The following is a 16,181-nucleotide window of genomic DNA, read 5'->3' as shown; positions in this document are numbered from 1 at the left end:
TCTTCTTGCACAAAACCACAGGTGAAGAAAAATTTGAACAACTGGGTTTTATTATCCCTTCCTGTAACCATTTATCAATCTGAGTTTCAACCAATTTTTGTTCTTTAAAAGGCAGCCTTCGAGGGTTATGACTAATCGGAATATCATCGCTCAATATTATTTTCATTTGCAACTCCGTACTTTTTGTTTTGTTTGGCGAATACTTATTTAATAGACGATTTATTTCCTGTCTCAAGGTTTTTTTTACATGACTCATGTCGATTTCATCTTAGTTTATCGAATCCGCTAAATGAATGAAGTATTGGAGAGGATGTGTATTTATTTTATTGCCAGTCTCAGCAAAAATAGGTGCCTGTCTCTTTTCAGCTCCGAGGAACGTAGTGATACGACCTTGACCTCGTTTCTCACCAGTCGGGTGTAATTTATTTGGGCTCTTTTTTCATGAATGATAATTTGATTTTCTTGGAATGAAAAGCTTAGGTTATTTAATACGCCCATGCCGATGATTATTTCGTTCGGCATTATTTCTAACACATACACATTGGTTGATATTACATATTCATCAATTAATAGATCACAATAAAAAAAAAAACCTAGAGGAGTAATGCTATCTCCACTTATACCAGCTAATTGCACATTATCAGTCGTTAAATTAGGTTTACCAATTTTCAAATAAAAATCATAATTAATCATAGTAATATCACTTCCAGTATCAATTAATGCATCACAATTTACACCATTTATTTCAACATTTTTACTAAGCTTATTTACAGTTTTTGGAGAATTACGAATATACACTTTATCAAAGAGAGACACTTTAAAATCTCTTTGCGGGCAGTTACTGGCTTTGTGGCCGAAGTTACCACATTGGAAACATTTCAATCCTTTGTTTTTAAACTTGCAATTAATTGATTTATGGCCAGCCTCATTACAATTAAAACCTTTATTATTACTCTTGTTATAGTAATTATCATCAGCATAATTCTTTTGAGCACGAACGAACGGCAATGGTGAATTTTTAGCTTCTTTCGCGATTTCAAATTTACTTCTGTTTTCGAAAACACGCCAATTTCTGTTTGTTTCCTTTTTAAGGTGACTTCGTGCAGCTTCATTATCGTCCAATTTATTGACCAAATCTTCTACTTTCTTTATTTTGGGCAAATCGTCGAGAAAATGATCGCGTACATCATTTGGTATTTTACTCTTTAATTGGTCAACGACCATTAGCTGCTTTAAATCTTCAAAATCGGTTATTTCTAAACAATTTATCCATTCCTCGAAAAAGTTATTCAGTTCAAAACCGAAATCCCGCCATGAAGAAGAAGAATCTCGTTTGTGAGTAAAGAACTTTTGCCTGAGTTGTTCGGAAGTTAATTTAAATCTTTTAAGCAACAGTTTTTTTATGTAATCATAGTCATTAGCTGATGGATCAGGTTCGCGAGCAATTAAATTGACTATATCCAATGGTAATAACCCGATTAAATAAGAAATCCAGTTTTCTTTTGCAATGTTAGCCCTACTTATTTGTTTCTCAAATAACGAAAGGTAAACACTTATGTCTCCGCTATTATCATAATTCTTTAGCAATTTTAATATATCAGTCTTAGGCATATCTGATACAGTTAAAGTATTTTCTCTACTTTTTAACTCAAGTTCTAACTTTTTCAAAGTATATTCACGCTCATTCTTTTCGGCTTCGGCTTTTTCAGCATCTAACCTTTCGCGCTCCTGAGTGATAGTTAAAAGTAAGTATTTTACGAACTCTTCGTCATAGTCTTTCGATTCTGTTATCATTGTAACTAACTGTCGCACTTTGGCATCCTGTGGTGCCGCTAGTTCTAATTCGTCTACTAAAGTTAGTAAGTCGCTCTTTCGTGCTTGTGTAAGAAATGCCATACTTGAGAATAAATCAAAATTGTACTCACAATTTCTTCAACATCGATCCACACTGCGTCAGTCCACAAGGAGTTGGTATCCAACAAGTTTATTGTAGCACGTCAAATTTCACTCCTGTTTGGCTCTTCTTTCGTCCATGTACCGGTCTTCATTAAAATCTCGGCCGAACCCCCATATTTGTAGGACTCAGAAACCACTACTATTTTAGAACGCACATTTAATCACATTTAGGACAATTACATTAAAATAAAGGAAATTAAATAGATTTCGTCCAATACGTCGCAGGATTAACATGTAATTCACATATTCCGTCGCATCTTTCGTTCCGAGACCCGTCTGATCTCACACGTCTTCACTCTCGTCCAGATCCGTCTGATCTGCACTCCGTCTAACCAGCATGAACACCTGCTGGCCAGCAGATGGCGCTCGTCACTACATATATATATATATATATTGTTTCTTGACCCGTATACCTATTAAACTTTGTTAAAAAAAATTCCATCGCATTGTATGGACAATAATAACAATATATAACAAATGCCAAAGGCATTTATTATCTATGCAAACAATTAAAGACCTTTTATTTTATTTTTTTAATTGCAATAATAAATATTGCTCATCTTTTCATTTTCTACTTTTTATCTGAAAAATTTGAAAGCAAACAAATGTTTAATTGACAATTAAATTATTTTATAGACATTTTTAAGCACTCAGTCTGAGAAGGATGACGTTACTGAACCAGTTTCATCCCTTAGAGGAGCTCGGAAGTCCCAAAAGGGATTAGGGAAACACCCAGTTTCTAGGTAAGTTTTAAAATGTTTATTTCTTTTCTGATTTTTTACTATTTCTGAAGATATAAGCTGATAGAAATGAATATGTATGGTTTAAGGTTCTTTTACTTATAAAAATCTGATTGAATTGTGTAGAATATGTTTGGGATATTTAGATTGATAAATTTTATGATTGGTTAAAGTTTATCTATAACCACGTTTATTTATTTTTAGCACTTCAAAAAAACCCGAGGAAGCAGATTGAAAATCAGATTTTCAAGATATTTATCAGATGCGAGTAGTTCTGAAGTGTAATTTATATAATTCCTTGTGGTGGTGTAGATACTTCAATATCATTTTCTGTGTAAAATATTAATAAATCTTCTTTTGCTATATTGAAGAATTGCATTATGTTATGAAATTTATTGTTGTACTTCCAGGTGTTAATTTCATTTTCGTATTTTTTTACTTTCCCATATATGAAGTATAGAGAAAGTATTGTTATTGTCAAAATATTTGAGCTCGAGATTTTGAAGAATCTCCACGTTTCAGACCTCCCTGAATTCGAAAAACACATTATTGGAAAATGTGTCTGTCCGTATATGAGAAAAATTCAAAACGCTTTGAACTAGACGGATGAAATTTGGCATATGGTCTATGCACCAAATTTCTAGACTTTTATCAAATTTTGTGCAAAATAGTCATTCAAAGGACGTCTGTTTGTTCGGATGTTTGAATATGTTAACACAATACTTGCCAAACGAAGAGAGCTAGATTGATAAAATTCAGATACAGATTTAATATCTATTATGTCGACACTTGTCAAAGATTGTGACAAAACTAATAATGGGTTGACTACCTATCGGTGTGTACTTTCAGAAACATGTTAACTCAAAACGGAATAACAAATTTGGTGTGGAATTTTGTGACTACAAATGCAGTTTTGTGTTAAACACGTTTTTCTCAATCGATTGAAACAAAAGATTTAAGTACAAATTCAATTTTCGGATACTATTAACAGCATGCCAATGATTAATGACCGAAAAAATTCTCCATGGATCACACAATAAATTTAGTAAAAATTCTAGTCAAAAAATTATTTATTTTCAGCAAGTTAAAATCTGCCCTATTTTTAATGTTCTAAAATATGTCATATTAAGTTAAATATTTTCCCCTTCAAGCTCTTCTCAAGAGTTTGATGGTATAAAAAAATTATAGATAATTCAATCAGTCACAAGTTTTTAATAAACAGTATATAAGTATTTCTACATCCTATTAAGGAGATCAACACTAAAGCAATATGAATAAAATATAATCATAAAGAGAACAATTTCGATAAGTTTAATGAATTATATCTTAAAGAGAAGGAACCAATGTTCTATATGAACTGAAAGCAGTTTCTTTTAATTACTGGATTTTATTAATCACAGTTAAAGTTTCTGTCCTTAACAGTTATTTTAAAACATCCGCAAGAATGTTTATTTTGCTAAGTTTTGTTTCATTTGAGGATATAAAACCAGGTTAAAATTTTCTTAAATTAACTTTTAAAACATGAAAGCATCATTAAATCAGTGTTTCACAACATTACATCTTGGCTTGCAAATGATAAATGGAATTGGTAGTATGATCGATATCTTTGACAGTTTACAATCATATTAATAGAATTTCATTTTCAATTCATACTATCTGTCTCTGACTGTTAAAAATGAATTTAATTGAATAAATCAAAAACAAATTATGAAACATGCACATTAAAAAGTGTATATATTAAGCAATAAAAGTAGAAATGAATATCTTACTTCAGGATCAATGTTTAAAGAAAACTTTTTTAAAAAAAATCTTAATTTTGACATTGGCGAAAGCACGCAATTGAATATTTTGATGGATGTGTTTGTAAAATTTTTTAATGTTATGATGAAATTCAAAGTGTACATTCATTTAAAAAAATTATTTAAAAAAAAACATTACACAGATATGTAATTTTAATAATATAAAAAGGCAATTTTTTGTTTTAAGAAATAATAGATTTTGCATTTCAATTTCCGTATGTAAGTCAACAATTAACGATTGAATGGTTAAGGCCTATTTTTGGGTCAAATAAAATTTGTACAGTACCTGTTTTTTGTTGTTTTTTTTTTTTTTTTTTTTTTTTTTTTTACTATTTCTATCATCCAAGTAAATAGTTTTTGATCAGTCCTATCTGGAACGTTTCTAATAATATTTTAATTCTTCATCAATTAGTGAAGCCTTGAATTAAGTGCAGTTACAGAAATGTGAAACAAAGCAGCTTGAAGTATAATCATTTGTTTACATTTGACTACTGCCATTCAAAACAACATGTAATATATCTGTTCAGAATATTTTAAAATAGTCCATTACACTACTTTTAAAACTTGAAACACATAATATGTCAAAAGAAAAGAATAAAGAAACAGTAAAACATTCTAGCAAATTTTATTGCAAAATCAATAATATTTGTTAAAAGTCAACCAATGCACATTCTTCACTATGGCAAGATAACATTTTGATAATTATTATGTACATATTAGGAATGATCAACATTCTCTTGGGCAATCAAAACATTTTCATATACACTATTTTTTACAAGCCACATAAAAAAAAATGCAGTCATGCATTTGTTTATATATATATATATGTATATATTATGCACAAAATTACAGATTGCATATTGTACTTTCTTTGAGGGGAAAAAAACACATAATATAAATAATGTCAAATATGCCAAAGTTCCATACCTAACCAAAACAACAATTTAGTAATGGATCTAATAGTTTCAATGCAATGTTAATGAAGTTAAAAGATCAGGATATATGATAAATATCCTGAAGTGTTTTATACAAGAATCAGCTGCACTTAACACATTTTTAAATCTTTATTGCTTAATTAAAACCTGATTAGTTATAAGTCATGGCACACAAGTAAAAAAACTGTTGTACATCTGAAAACAGTAAACAGCAACAAATATATATATATATAAAATACAAACGTAACAGAAACTCTGTCTACTGATTTACAAACTTTGGCAATGTGTTTTAACTCACTCATACAAAAGGCACAAACTCAAAAGAAAAAATAATTCAACAAAAAAAAAGCAACAAAGTATTTTGTTTGTTGCTATAAATATATACAATAGTTTTTGTAAAACAAAAGGACTACAATAAAAGATCTGCATCTTTAAAGCCTTAATCTTATTCGCAAATGAATTATGTATTTATTACCTTTATATTGTAAACAAAAACTTTTACAGCTGTCTTGCACATTTTTGAGAATTAATTGTGTACATTCATTTTTAAAAGTATGTTGATAAGAAAAACAAAATATTTATCAAAGAGCTGCATGGTATATATTATTTCCCATATACAAACGCAGTAAATTCTTTTTCCAAAACTGTGATCTGGAATCAGGCCATAAGTAAAAAATACACCATCAGTAATAGGTTAGCTTTCAAATTAATATTATGAATCTAAATGGCAATTATATCAAAGAGAGCGAAATTGCCCATTTAGAAACGTTTTAATTCGTATACAAGCTTTTCTAATCTACACAGGATAGAACATTGAGCTCCATAGAATCACAGTGTGTTTGACGTACTATGTACAAAGGGTGTTCGAGGCTACAGCATTCCTGAGAAGTAGCACAATGATAAGGGCACTTACACTAGAAAACAACTGGAACAAATTCAGTTCTGATACGAGATAAGGCTTGCATCGATACCAATATTATACATGGAAAGTTTTTTTTAATGTTCTTTTGTATGATCTTGCTCTTTTAATTTAAACTATTTTTTACAAATTTCAAATAAAATGAATTATATCAAAATAATAAGAAAGAAATCTCAAAAATTTGGAGTAAAATTATAAAGTTTTGTTATTATAATATTTATTTCATAGTAATTATACTGAAATTTTTTTATCAAAATTAAAGAGTGACAGCTTTAATAATGATAAATAAATCATTTATACTAGAGAAAAAGTTATTGAATGTATCACAGAATTTCTCAACATCATCACTGAAGTTTTATTACAAAGCAGCAATAGAACCAATAATACATAATTTTAATCAATTCTTAATGGAAAAAAAATGTACATACATATATTCATTAATACTTATCACATATAAAATGTGGTAATTATTAATGAATCACAATGTTGTTCACATATGTCTACATTTGCAAAAGTTTAATTCTTTTAATGATAATTATGAGTTATTCTTCAAAAAAAAATGAACTATACAAATTAAAATAAGTTCTTAAAAAAATAAAGAGGGAAATAAAAAAATTTATTAAAAATGGAATTGATGCATTCCTTATCAATAAAATAATATTGTTTGTCAGAGAACTGTCACAAGAGACTAGTTTTCCACATAATGCCTGGCTTTTTAGAGAAGAAATAAAAGATATAAGTTTATTGTTGCATACATTCAGATGTTTATTTGACTAGCAGCTCTTCATGCATCAACAAAAATAAAGGAAAAAAAAATACAAGTAATGAAAGCACTTTTTTATAACCCACTCAAGGAATATGGTCCATCATCGAATCTACACAGAAAATTTGACGAGATTTAAAAATAAAAATAAAAAAATAAATCAGACTGGATGATGTATAAAGCAAAGAGAAATTGCTTTATATCAAGATGACTTTTTAATGTTGCTATTGAACAACCATTGCAGTATATCCAGAATGACTGACACAAAGAGTAGTAGCAGCAGCAAATGTACACCACAAAGTTTCTCAAAAGGGAAATTACGTACACAGAAACAAACATCCAATTATATCTACTTGGCATTGTGTTAACACCTCCTTCCAGACTAGAGGACATCGTACTTTTAACAAAAATGATTTGTGATTCAACCCTCCTTTTGCATGGCATATTTGGTAGTTATTAAATCCTTGGAACATGTTGAGAGCTTGGTGTTTAATGTGAATATGTAATTATGTATATAAAGATTCCCCCCTCCCCTTCTAATCAGAAATAAAAGCTCCAATTACGAAAGACTACACATTTTTCGGAAATCTGTTTCGAACTCGGCATCTATGTCGCTAGTATCTGGTATTTTACCCTTGACATCTGGCATATACTGAATGTAATCCATTCCTTCTCGTTCATAAAACAGCATGTATGCAGAATCGGTATCAATTTGATCTCTTTGCACTTCCTGAAAGTAAAACAAAATTATTTAAATTAGTAATAAAAATCAAAGTTTTCTAGTTTAATTTCACAAAATATATTAGTATAAGAAAATTCTTTAACCGAATTTATCTAATATTATAAGTTCTCAGAACAACTCAAAACATATTGTCAGTTCAGAAACAGATAATGCACGACATATGTCAAGTAATATATAAAAAGTTAAAACCATTTGGTCCACCAAAGAAAAGAGGGAGGGGGGACTTCACAATTTAAAGTGGTATCATAATGATATCAATTATTAAATTTATTTAATAGTTTTAATAAAATTTATTATTTATTTTAAAGAATATAAAAAATTTATAGAAATTTATATTAATGTAATAAATAAATATTAAACTATTGACATGATTCAAAGTTAATTAAATTTGATAGTACTATTAAATAATACACAATTGGTGCAGTAACAAAGGAACAGAACATTCCGAGCTTTGTAGGTTGCATTTGTGCAGATATAGATTTATTTTAAAAAATCAATGCTGAACTAAATGTTTGGCATCAATGTAATTAAAGAAATGTATTTATTTATAAACCTATACATTATTTATTGTTTTTTTTAATCTAAAACTAACATAAATGTTCAAAAAATGAATATGCATGCATATTCAATGAAAAAATAGCAAAAACTATTCTAACACATTAAAAAACTTAACACATAGCATTAAAAGCTAAACATCCAAATTATTATTTTATTTTCTATCAGTAACTAATTTATTTTAATAAAATATCTCACCTTACAGCTGCTGTCATTATAACAATACCACTTTTGATTTGGATTGCATGCATAGGATACATAGTGACCGCCACCCAAGATACCAGAATGACACTGAAAAAAAAATAATAATAATAAAACTCAAAGGATAAGAATTTTTTTTTTTTTTAAATTCCTTATACAAAGTATCTGTATAGAACAGTTGAACACATTTAATACACTCTCTGTTAAAAAACAAGAATCATTTATTTAATAATGTCTGAAATTTTGATATTTAAGTCACCCCCCCCCCAATGCAACACTATAGTGCCTCACTTGGAAGTGAACTGTTCAGTCTCATTAATAAAGATATTATGCATTTTTAGGAAAATTCATAGGCTTAACTGGAAATTTTGATTCAAGCATATATATTTGAAGACAAAAGATAGTTTGATGCAATAGTTAAATCATGCAATGAATGGAGAAATTAGCAAATATAGTTCAATACAACCTCCAACTTGATATTATAATTTTCTGAATAAAAATTTAATATTTTTTACATATTAGCATATGTTAGAAAGTTTTATACGTATAATAAAAGAGAGTACACAACATCATTCAAAAATTATTCCCCATTTATTCACGTAAGTGAAACAAGTTAAGAGAAAGTCTATTGCATACTTCAAATAAACACAAATCTAAAACGCCTTATTGAAATTACATGCCTGAGAACACAATAAATCAGAAATGCAGTAAGCTATATATAATGAACTTTGGTATGCAGTTTACCAATCAAATTTTGAATCATATTTTGACTCAAATTCAGTATTTGAGTAATTATCTTGTGTATGAGAATGTAATAAATAAAAAATGCAAAAAATCAGGAAAATGAATTTTAATTTACAATCTTTATTCTCAAACTGTAAATGTGAGTTCATTTTGGATGAAATCTCAAAAGAGGTACTATTTCAAAATACACATTTAATTTTTTTTTTTTTTTTTTTTTTTTTTTTTCACTATTTAGCAAAACGAAACATAAAACATGTCATAATGTGAAGTATATACAAAAGTCGCAGGAAAAATACTCCCACTAGCTTAAAGTCATAATTGTTAAATATGTGAAATAATTTTTATTAAATAATAGTTTTGAATAAAATTAAAATAATAGTACTAAATAAAATAATAGAGAGCATTTTGTTTATTCTACACAACACACATTTTTTTATTATTCACAATTCAATATTCATCATTTTAAGAAAAACCTTTTTATAAAGTTGTTAAAACAATACTTACAGCCAAGGCATATAACTTGTATTTTAATGAAAATGGATCCATATTAGGTAATAACCAATGCTGATGGAAATCTTGTAAATCAGAAGAAAGTTCAGATTGCACAGGGTCGTGGTTACTCATGCCATTACACACAATCCCAGAAGAATCATGGGTGCTATTATTTGTTAGAGAATAATCACAATTGAGTTCATTTTGACTAGGAACACTTTGGTTATTTTGATTAGATGACTGTCCTGAACTAACACAACAGGAATTCTCATTATGATCTAGATGACCAAGTCCATCCTTTGTGCTTTGTTCTTCTTTAGGGCATTGCACACCTGATTTGAAGCATTTGTTACAAGATGTTACTTTTCTCTTCCTTGCTTCAAGTATAGTTTGCCTAGGTACACATGCAAGATAGTCCGTAGGATCGAAGTTTTCAAAAGGAAATTTCACAATTTTGTGCGATTTCACCCATCGTCCATGAAGGAGTTGGAATCTTTTGAGATGTACAATCTGAATAAAAAAAATTAATTAATAAAAAAAATGTTATTCCCCAAAAAAAAAGTCTTGAAAATGTAATAATGAATTTTATATACATATATTTTTTTACTAGCACTTGCTTTTGAATACAAAAAAAAACATTAAAATTTTTTCACATAAATAATCTCATACACATGAAATTTTAATTCAACCACAATGATATAAATACTTCTAAATAAATAAGTGGAATAAGTGCAGGATAACCTTAAATACTTATTCTTATATTGCTTTTATAATTCTATCAGTGTTCCTAAATAACATTATTAGAGGGTATTTCTTAAAATTATGGATAAAAATGGCAAAATAATTTAAGAACATTATAAATTTGCCTTCATAGATACTAAAATCATCTATGTGATTATTGCCCTTGTTTTATAATCAAGGACATCATGACATAAAATTTCATTTATTCATTTTAATCCTATACTTTTATTTGTATTTCAATCAGAATATGTATGCAGTAAATATGATGGTGCTTTTATCCAATAAATTAAGTCCCATTCCATATTAAGTAAACAATACACAATACTACAAATATTTTAGCAAAAAAAAATCTGAACTCAATATTATTTTACACTGAGTGGACAAAATATTATGAACCCAAATTTTAACTCATCACAGCGGCATATGTACTCATATCAAAAGCTGGATATGCTGTTAACTCTTTTTCCTAATACTCAAAAGCACTAGCAAATGCTGCAATTCATCCGTTCATGGAAAAAATTAGAGATTTGAAAACAAAAATGGTATACCAAAACATTTTTACAAATAGCAGTGAATTCACCAGGTAAATAAAAGCAACTGCAAACTGAAATTAAATCAGAAATCTGAAAAAAAGATTCTAACAATTACATATATAATATTTTGAACATTTCATATTCGATTATTATTTTCCCTTATTTTTTTTTCTTCTGAGCAGTATGTTTTCAATTAGAACTTTAAGTGCCTGTAAAAAGTATTGTTTAAAGTGTTATGCATAAAAAGCCCTTTTTAAACCAAATAACTTACCAGAATTGGAGGTAACCTCCAGATGTTTAATTTTTTTGATGCTAACTGATGTTCTTTACATTTAGAACAATAATATTTTTCAGCTTCTCCTAGCTGCTCTTCTTTAGTGAAAGCTTCTAGACAGTCATGGAGATTGATTGGCTCTGTCTGAAGACGTCTAGTAGCATCTACACTCTCATGATCAGCAAAATCCTAAAAAGCAATCAAATGCATATTTTAATAATCAGAAGTAAACAAGAAAATGAAATGCTCCTGTTTACACAGTTGTTATCTAAAAAATATCATAGCTTATGGAAGTGTTTCACATATTGGTATTGGAGAACAATTCAAATCCTTTTCTAAATTATCTCTTAAAACAAATCATAGCAAATGGTTGATCTTTCCAATTGGATTCACTTTCTTACCATAATCCCATAAAAAATGTACATGTATCACTTGTTCTATACTTAAACCTACGACTTACAATGCCTGTTTTGTAGCTACAAAGTTTGATTTCATAATCTTCAACAATTTTAAAATTGATTTATTCAAATAGCAAATTTTATTTTTGGCATGAAAACTACTTAAATAAGAAACAATATTTTCAGATTTCTAACTTAATTTTTTTAAAAAAAATCTCACTACAATATTTAAAAAAAAATGGTACAAGAATTTACATTTATGTATACAGAAACATCTTCAGTAAAAGTTGGAAATATCAATTATAAAAATTCTTATCTTAATTGCTCAAAAACTGTATCAGAATTCTAAAGAGATTAAGAGACAGAAGAATTTAAAATGAGAAGTCTAAAATTAACTAATCAGAGCTGATAACAAGGTATCTAAGTGCCTGCCCAGAAATAAAGAAAATTTTATGCACTTCTTTATTAATATGTATAGTTAAAAAAAATATATATATAAAATTATTGAATTTCTTTAATTGAAAAGATTATTCAAAAACTAAATCTGAAATATATATAACATGTTAATTGAGAATTTTAGCTTCCTACATAATTGAGGAGTACCAGTTCAATGACTACAGAGCAAGGTAGTCAAGTCAAGAAACTGACTTGACTAAGTGATTTTCTCAGCAGGGCTAAGCAACTTAATTTTAAAAATTCTACTGAAGTCTTTTGTATATTGTCAGCAAATTGTATGATAATAAAAGGGAAAAAAACTTTTTCAAAAAAACTTAGCCAAAACAGAAATGCAGTTTGATTAATCTGAGAATTTTAATAGCTGAAATGTAATAAGTATGCATGTTTCAAGAATTCTACATACTCAAATACAGATAAAATAAGGAAAAGAAACTTGAAAGTTTCTCATTTAAAAGTATAGCAATCAATTAAAACTAATTTCCTAGTCATAACTTGCATTAAAACAGTTGCTAGTAAAAAGAAGCTGAATAAAATTTTCAAAATCTACTTTATAGAAAAAAATTAAATGACCAGGTAAAATATCAAAATTCATATATAAAATGAAAATCTATAATCCTGTATTATCCCACCATTTATCTATACTTATATAAAGCTGTGTGTGTGTGGGGGGGGGTTGACGCTCTACAGGCCAGACCTTCAACCTACAGCTACCAAATTTGGCACATGCATACCTTGGAGGTCGGGAATGTGCAACTGGGGTCCCTTTTTTTGAATTTTAATAATTAATTAAAAACTAACTTTACCGCCAAAAAAATCTATTCATTTCCACACCACCAAATGAATAGGGCTTCAGTTTTTTTCCCCATGCTAAAGAGGTAAGGCTTAATAGTTTTTCGGCCAACTATTTCAAACAATTCTGTTTATTTTCTTAGTGTTTGATGCATTGAAAATCAATTGATCTTTCAGTTCATTCTGAAGTTCTTTTGAATTAAAATAAAACAGAATAAAAGAAATTAAAAATTTCAAATCTGCATAGCGTTACCCCAACTGGCGTAGAAAATTCACACATTTGTGTTATCATAATTGGCATTGAAACTTCATGCATGTGCATTGTGTTCTGATTGTTGACAACTCTATTTTCAATGGACTTGGTTTCGAAGGCTTAACATGTTTTCGACCAATTATTTTAAACGATTCTGTTTATTTTCTTAGTTTTTGATGCATTTAAAACTAAACACTGTTAATTAATCGATCTGTTCATGATGAATCTGAGAAAATTTTGGTGAAAACTTCTTGAGATATTACATAAATTAAGAAAGATATTCTTCAGTGTCCGTAAGGTTTAAGTACCCAGCGACTCTGCTTTCAGTACTCATATTTAAAAAAAAAAAAAAAAAAAATGCTTTGTTTCAATAAAAAAAATGTTCTTATATTAATTGCAGATTAAATATTTCCACTTTAATTTAAAGCATAAATTCTACGGAAGTCAACAGAAAATTAGAGAGATACATATTACATCATGTCTGAAGGTCCGTGTAATATTATGAGTGAATTATATGACTATCACAATTTGAAGCTTAAATATTTTGATGAAGAAGATATTAAAATAGGAGTAACATAAAATATTTAATTATTAAAATTTTAATGAGCATTAAGATTGGCAAACCGGCTGGTCGCCAAAGGTGGCTAGTTAATAATAAGATAATAGTGACCATACCCTTTCAAGAGATGTCTGGTATCGCAAATGCAGCGCAGTTGGATCCCAGTCAATAGCAATAACAGCACAACCAAAATTAAAATCTGCATCACAGCATTCAATTTTACAACCTCTACAAAACCTACCATAAAATGAAGAATTAGAAATTGAATAATCAAATAAAATTAAAACAGTATAATTATTAAAATGCAACTTACCTATACCAAGGACAATGAGCACATAAATAGCCATTTCTCTGCACAGCTTTTAAAGTAAAAGGATACTCGTAACCCAGGCTGTCATCACTAAAAAAATACAAACAAATCATCAAATACATCTTTTTCAAACTTAAATAATATACAAATAAATATATTTTACATTTAATAGTAAAACTTTTTTTAAAATTCTTAAAGTACATTTTTGTAAGGCTGAAAAATAGGTTTGTGATTAGAATTCAGCACTGGAATTTTTTTCAAACAAGAAAAGATTTATTTCAAAGTAAATTTACTATCAAATAAAGCGTATTTGCTTTTTATAACTCACCAGTCTTGAGCGTGATTTGAAACAGCTGCTTCTGAAGGTGGCAAAGGAGATACCAAGCGAGCAACTTGTATCCAAACAGCCTGATACAGATCTTGGTTTGTGGTCATTTCATGGCATGGAAGGATTAAAGGTAACCCAAAGAGAGTTGGTCTACATTTTTGACTGGATAGAAAGTATACATCTTGTCGTATCTGTGAATGAAGTTATTTTTTATAATGATGACATCCCCCAAAAATTTTTATTAAAAAAAATGCTATCCATTAACAAGGATAATAATATTTAACAAATATGGGTCATTGTTTAGGTGAATAGTATTGAAAAGTGCAAATAAGATCAAATGAAGGTCAATTGTTCAATTCACAAGCAACTTTAAAGGAATACCAAATACACTTATAAACTATTCTCTATTTTTTCTTGCTAAGGTGACTAATAAGAAATAATTATTTGCAAGTAGCTCCTAAGTTAAAATAATCAATTTTATAATAGTGCTATTCCTTGTTTGTTTTTTAATGTAAAGACAAATTTATATTCAAATACAGTTTCTTTTTTTCAATACAATTCAAACCACTCAAATGTTTTAAATTGTTGTACTTCTTTTGTAGTTAACGTAAATTTTCTTTCAAAATTTTAAATCTAGTAATTCAAATGATAAAATTAAATTAAAATTTATCCATCTATTAAAATCCTATAACAACTTTTTAAAAAATTCAAAACAGTTTGAAGGGATAAAAAAAAATTAAATATTCTCAATTACAAGAAAAACAAAATATCAAATATGAAATAAATTAATTAAAAGGAATTTAAAGCAAATATTCAAACAAACTCTTAATAAAAACTTAAAATAGGAATTTATATTCATCAACCCAACACAAAATAATATCTCAGAAATTTAAAAGTAGGCATTTAGAGTTTGGAAAACTAAGTGATAAAAATATAAATTTATTCTACACTTGCAATGAAACTACATTTAAAAAAAAAAATTTCAATAGCCAGAATCATAGAGAAAAATTTAATTTGAATAAAACACTTAATATACATGGTTAGGGAAATGCAGCAAAAAAACTTGAATTAAAAACTTTTTCTATCACCAATATGACAAATGAATTGAGACTCACCATTTTCCTGTGATATGCAATCACAAAGTTCTTTTGATAAAACTCAGAATTGAGCTCACTTGTGGAAGAATTACTAACTATACTTGAAGTCATACTTCCGGAATAACTGGGAGCACCTCCTAGAATCCATGGCCCTAATGGCTGCTGTGCAGGTGGACTGTTCATCTGAAAATAATAATAATAAACATAATAATAAAATTCATTCTAATACAGCAGCAAATTTTGTAATATAAGGCTACATGTGCAAAATTATTAAAATTGTTACTTCAACCAATATTTTAAATTTGCTTGGCTAAGTACAGAGATGCATGTCAAAGAGATCTTTCAGAACAGGTATTATCAACTAATAATAAAGATGAATGTATGTGTGTGTGTGTGTGTTGGTGCTCCACAGTACAGACCATTTGACCTACAGCTATCAAATTTGGCACATATATACCTTGGAGGGTGAGAATGTGCACCTCGGAGCGATTTTTTGAAATTTTTTTTTTTAAAAACTGAGTTGAATTTTGGTGTTTTTCAGCAATAACATGTGAAAATAATATTGCACAAAAATGAATTTCAATGATATCAATTTAA

General features: G+C 28.3%; 2 protein-coding genes across 4 annotated transcripts in view; one reads left to right on the top strand and one right to left on the bottom strand.

The window, feature by feature from the left end:
* LOC129965481 (bromodomain-containing protein 8-like) overlaps positions 1 to 3,069 on the top strand; it is a 60,735-nt gene extending 57,666 nt beyond the window's left edge. For all 3 annotated transcript variants that reach the window (XM_056079388.1, XM_056079390.1, XM_056079387.1), the window contains 2 exons: positions 2,593 to 2,699; positions 2,901 to 3,069. In XM_056079388.1, coding sequence (XP_055935363.1) covers positions 2,593 to 2,699; positions 2,901 to 2,931 — 138 coding nt within the window. In that variant the 3' untranslated portion in view covers positions 2,932 to 3,069. The remainder of the gene's footprint in view (positions 1 to 2,592; positions 2,700 to 2,900) is intronic.
* Positions 3,070 to 7,581: 4,512 nt separating this feature from the next.
* The window catches only part of LOC129965714 (ubiquitin carboxyl-terminal hydrolase 32-like), a 40,349-nt gene continuing 31,749 nt past the window's right edge, over positions 7,582 to 16,181 (bottom strand). The window contains exons 27-34 of the mRNA XM_056079833.1: positions 15,603 to 15,767; positions 14,488 to 14,678; positions 14,163 to 14,249; positions 13,966 to 14,086; positions 11,392 to 11,583; positions 9,859 to 10,356; positions 8,608 to 8,700; positions 7,582 to 7,842 (exon numbers count right to left, since the gene is read on the bottom strand). Coding sequence (XP_055935808.1) covers positions 7,672 to 7,842; positions 8,608 to 8,700; positions 9,859 to 10,356; positions 11,392 to 11,583; positions 13,966 to 14,086; positions 14,163 to 14,249; positions 14,488 to 14,678; positions 15,603 to 15,767 — 1,518 coding nt within the window. The 3' untranslated portion in view covers positions 7,582 to 7,671. The remainder of the gene's footprint in view (positions 7,843 to 8,607; positions 8,701 to 9,858; positions 10,357 to 11,391; positions 11,584 to 13,965; positions 14,087 to 14,162; positions 14,250 to 14,487; positions 14,679 to 15,602; positions 15,768 to 16,181) is intronic.

This window comes from Argiope bruennichi, chromosome 4, assembly GCF_947563725.1.
Source record: "Argiope bruennichi chromosome 4, qqArgBrue1.1, whole genome shotgun sequence".
In the NCBI taxonomy this organism is placed as follows: Eukaryota; Metazoa; Arthropoda; class Arachnida; order Araneae; family Araneidae; genus Argiope; species Argiope bruennichi.
This window is presented reverse-complemented; position numbering and strand designations above follow the sequence as displayed.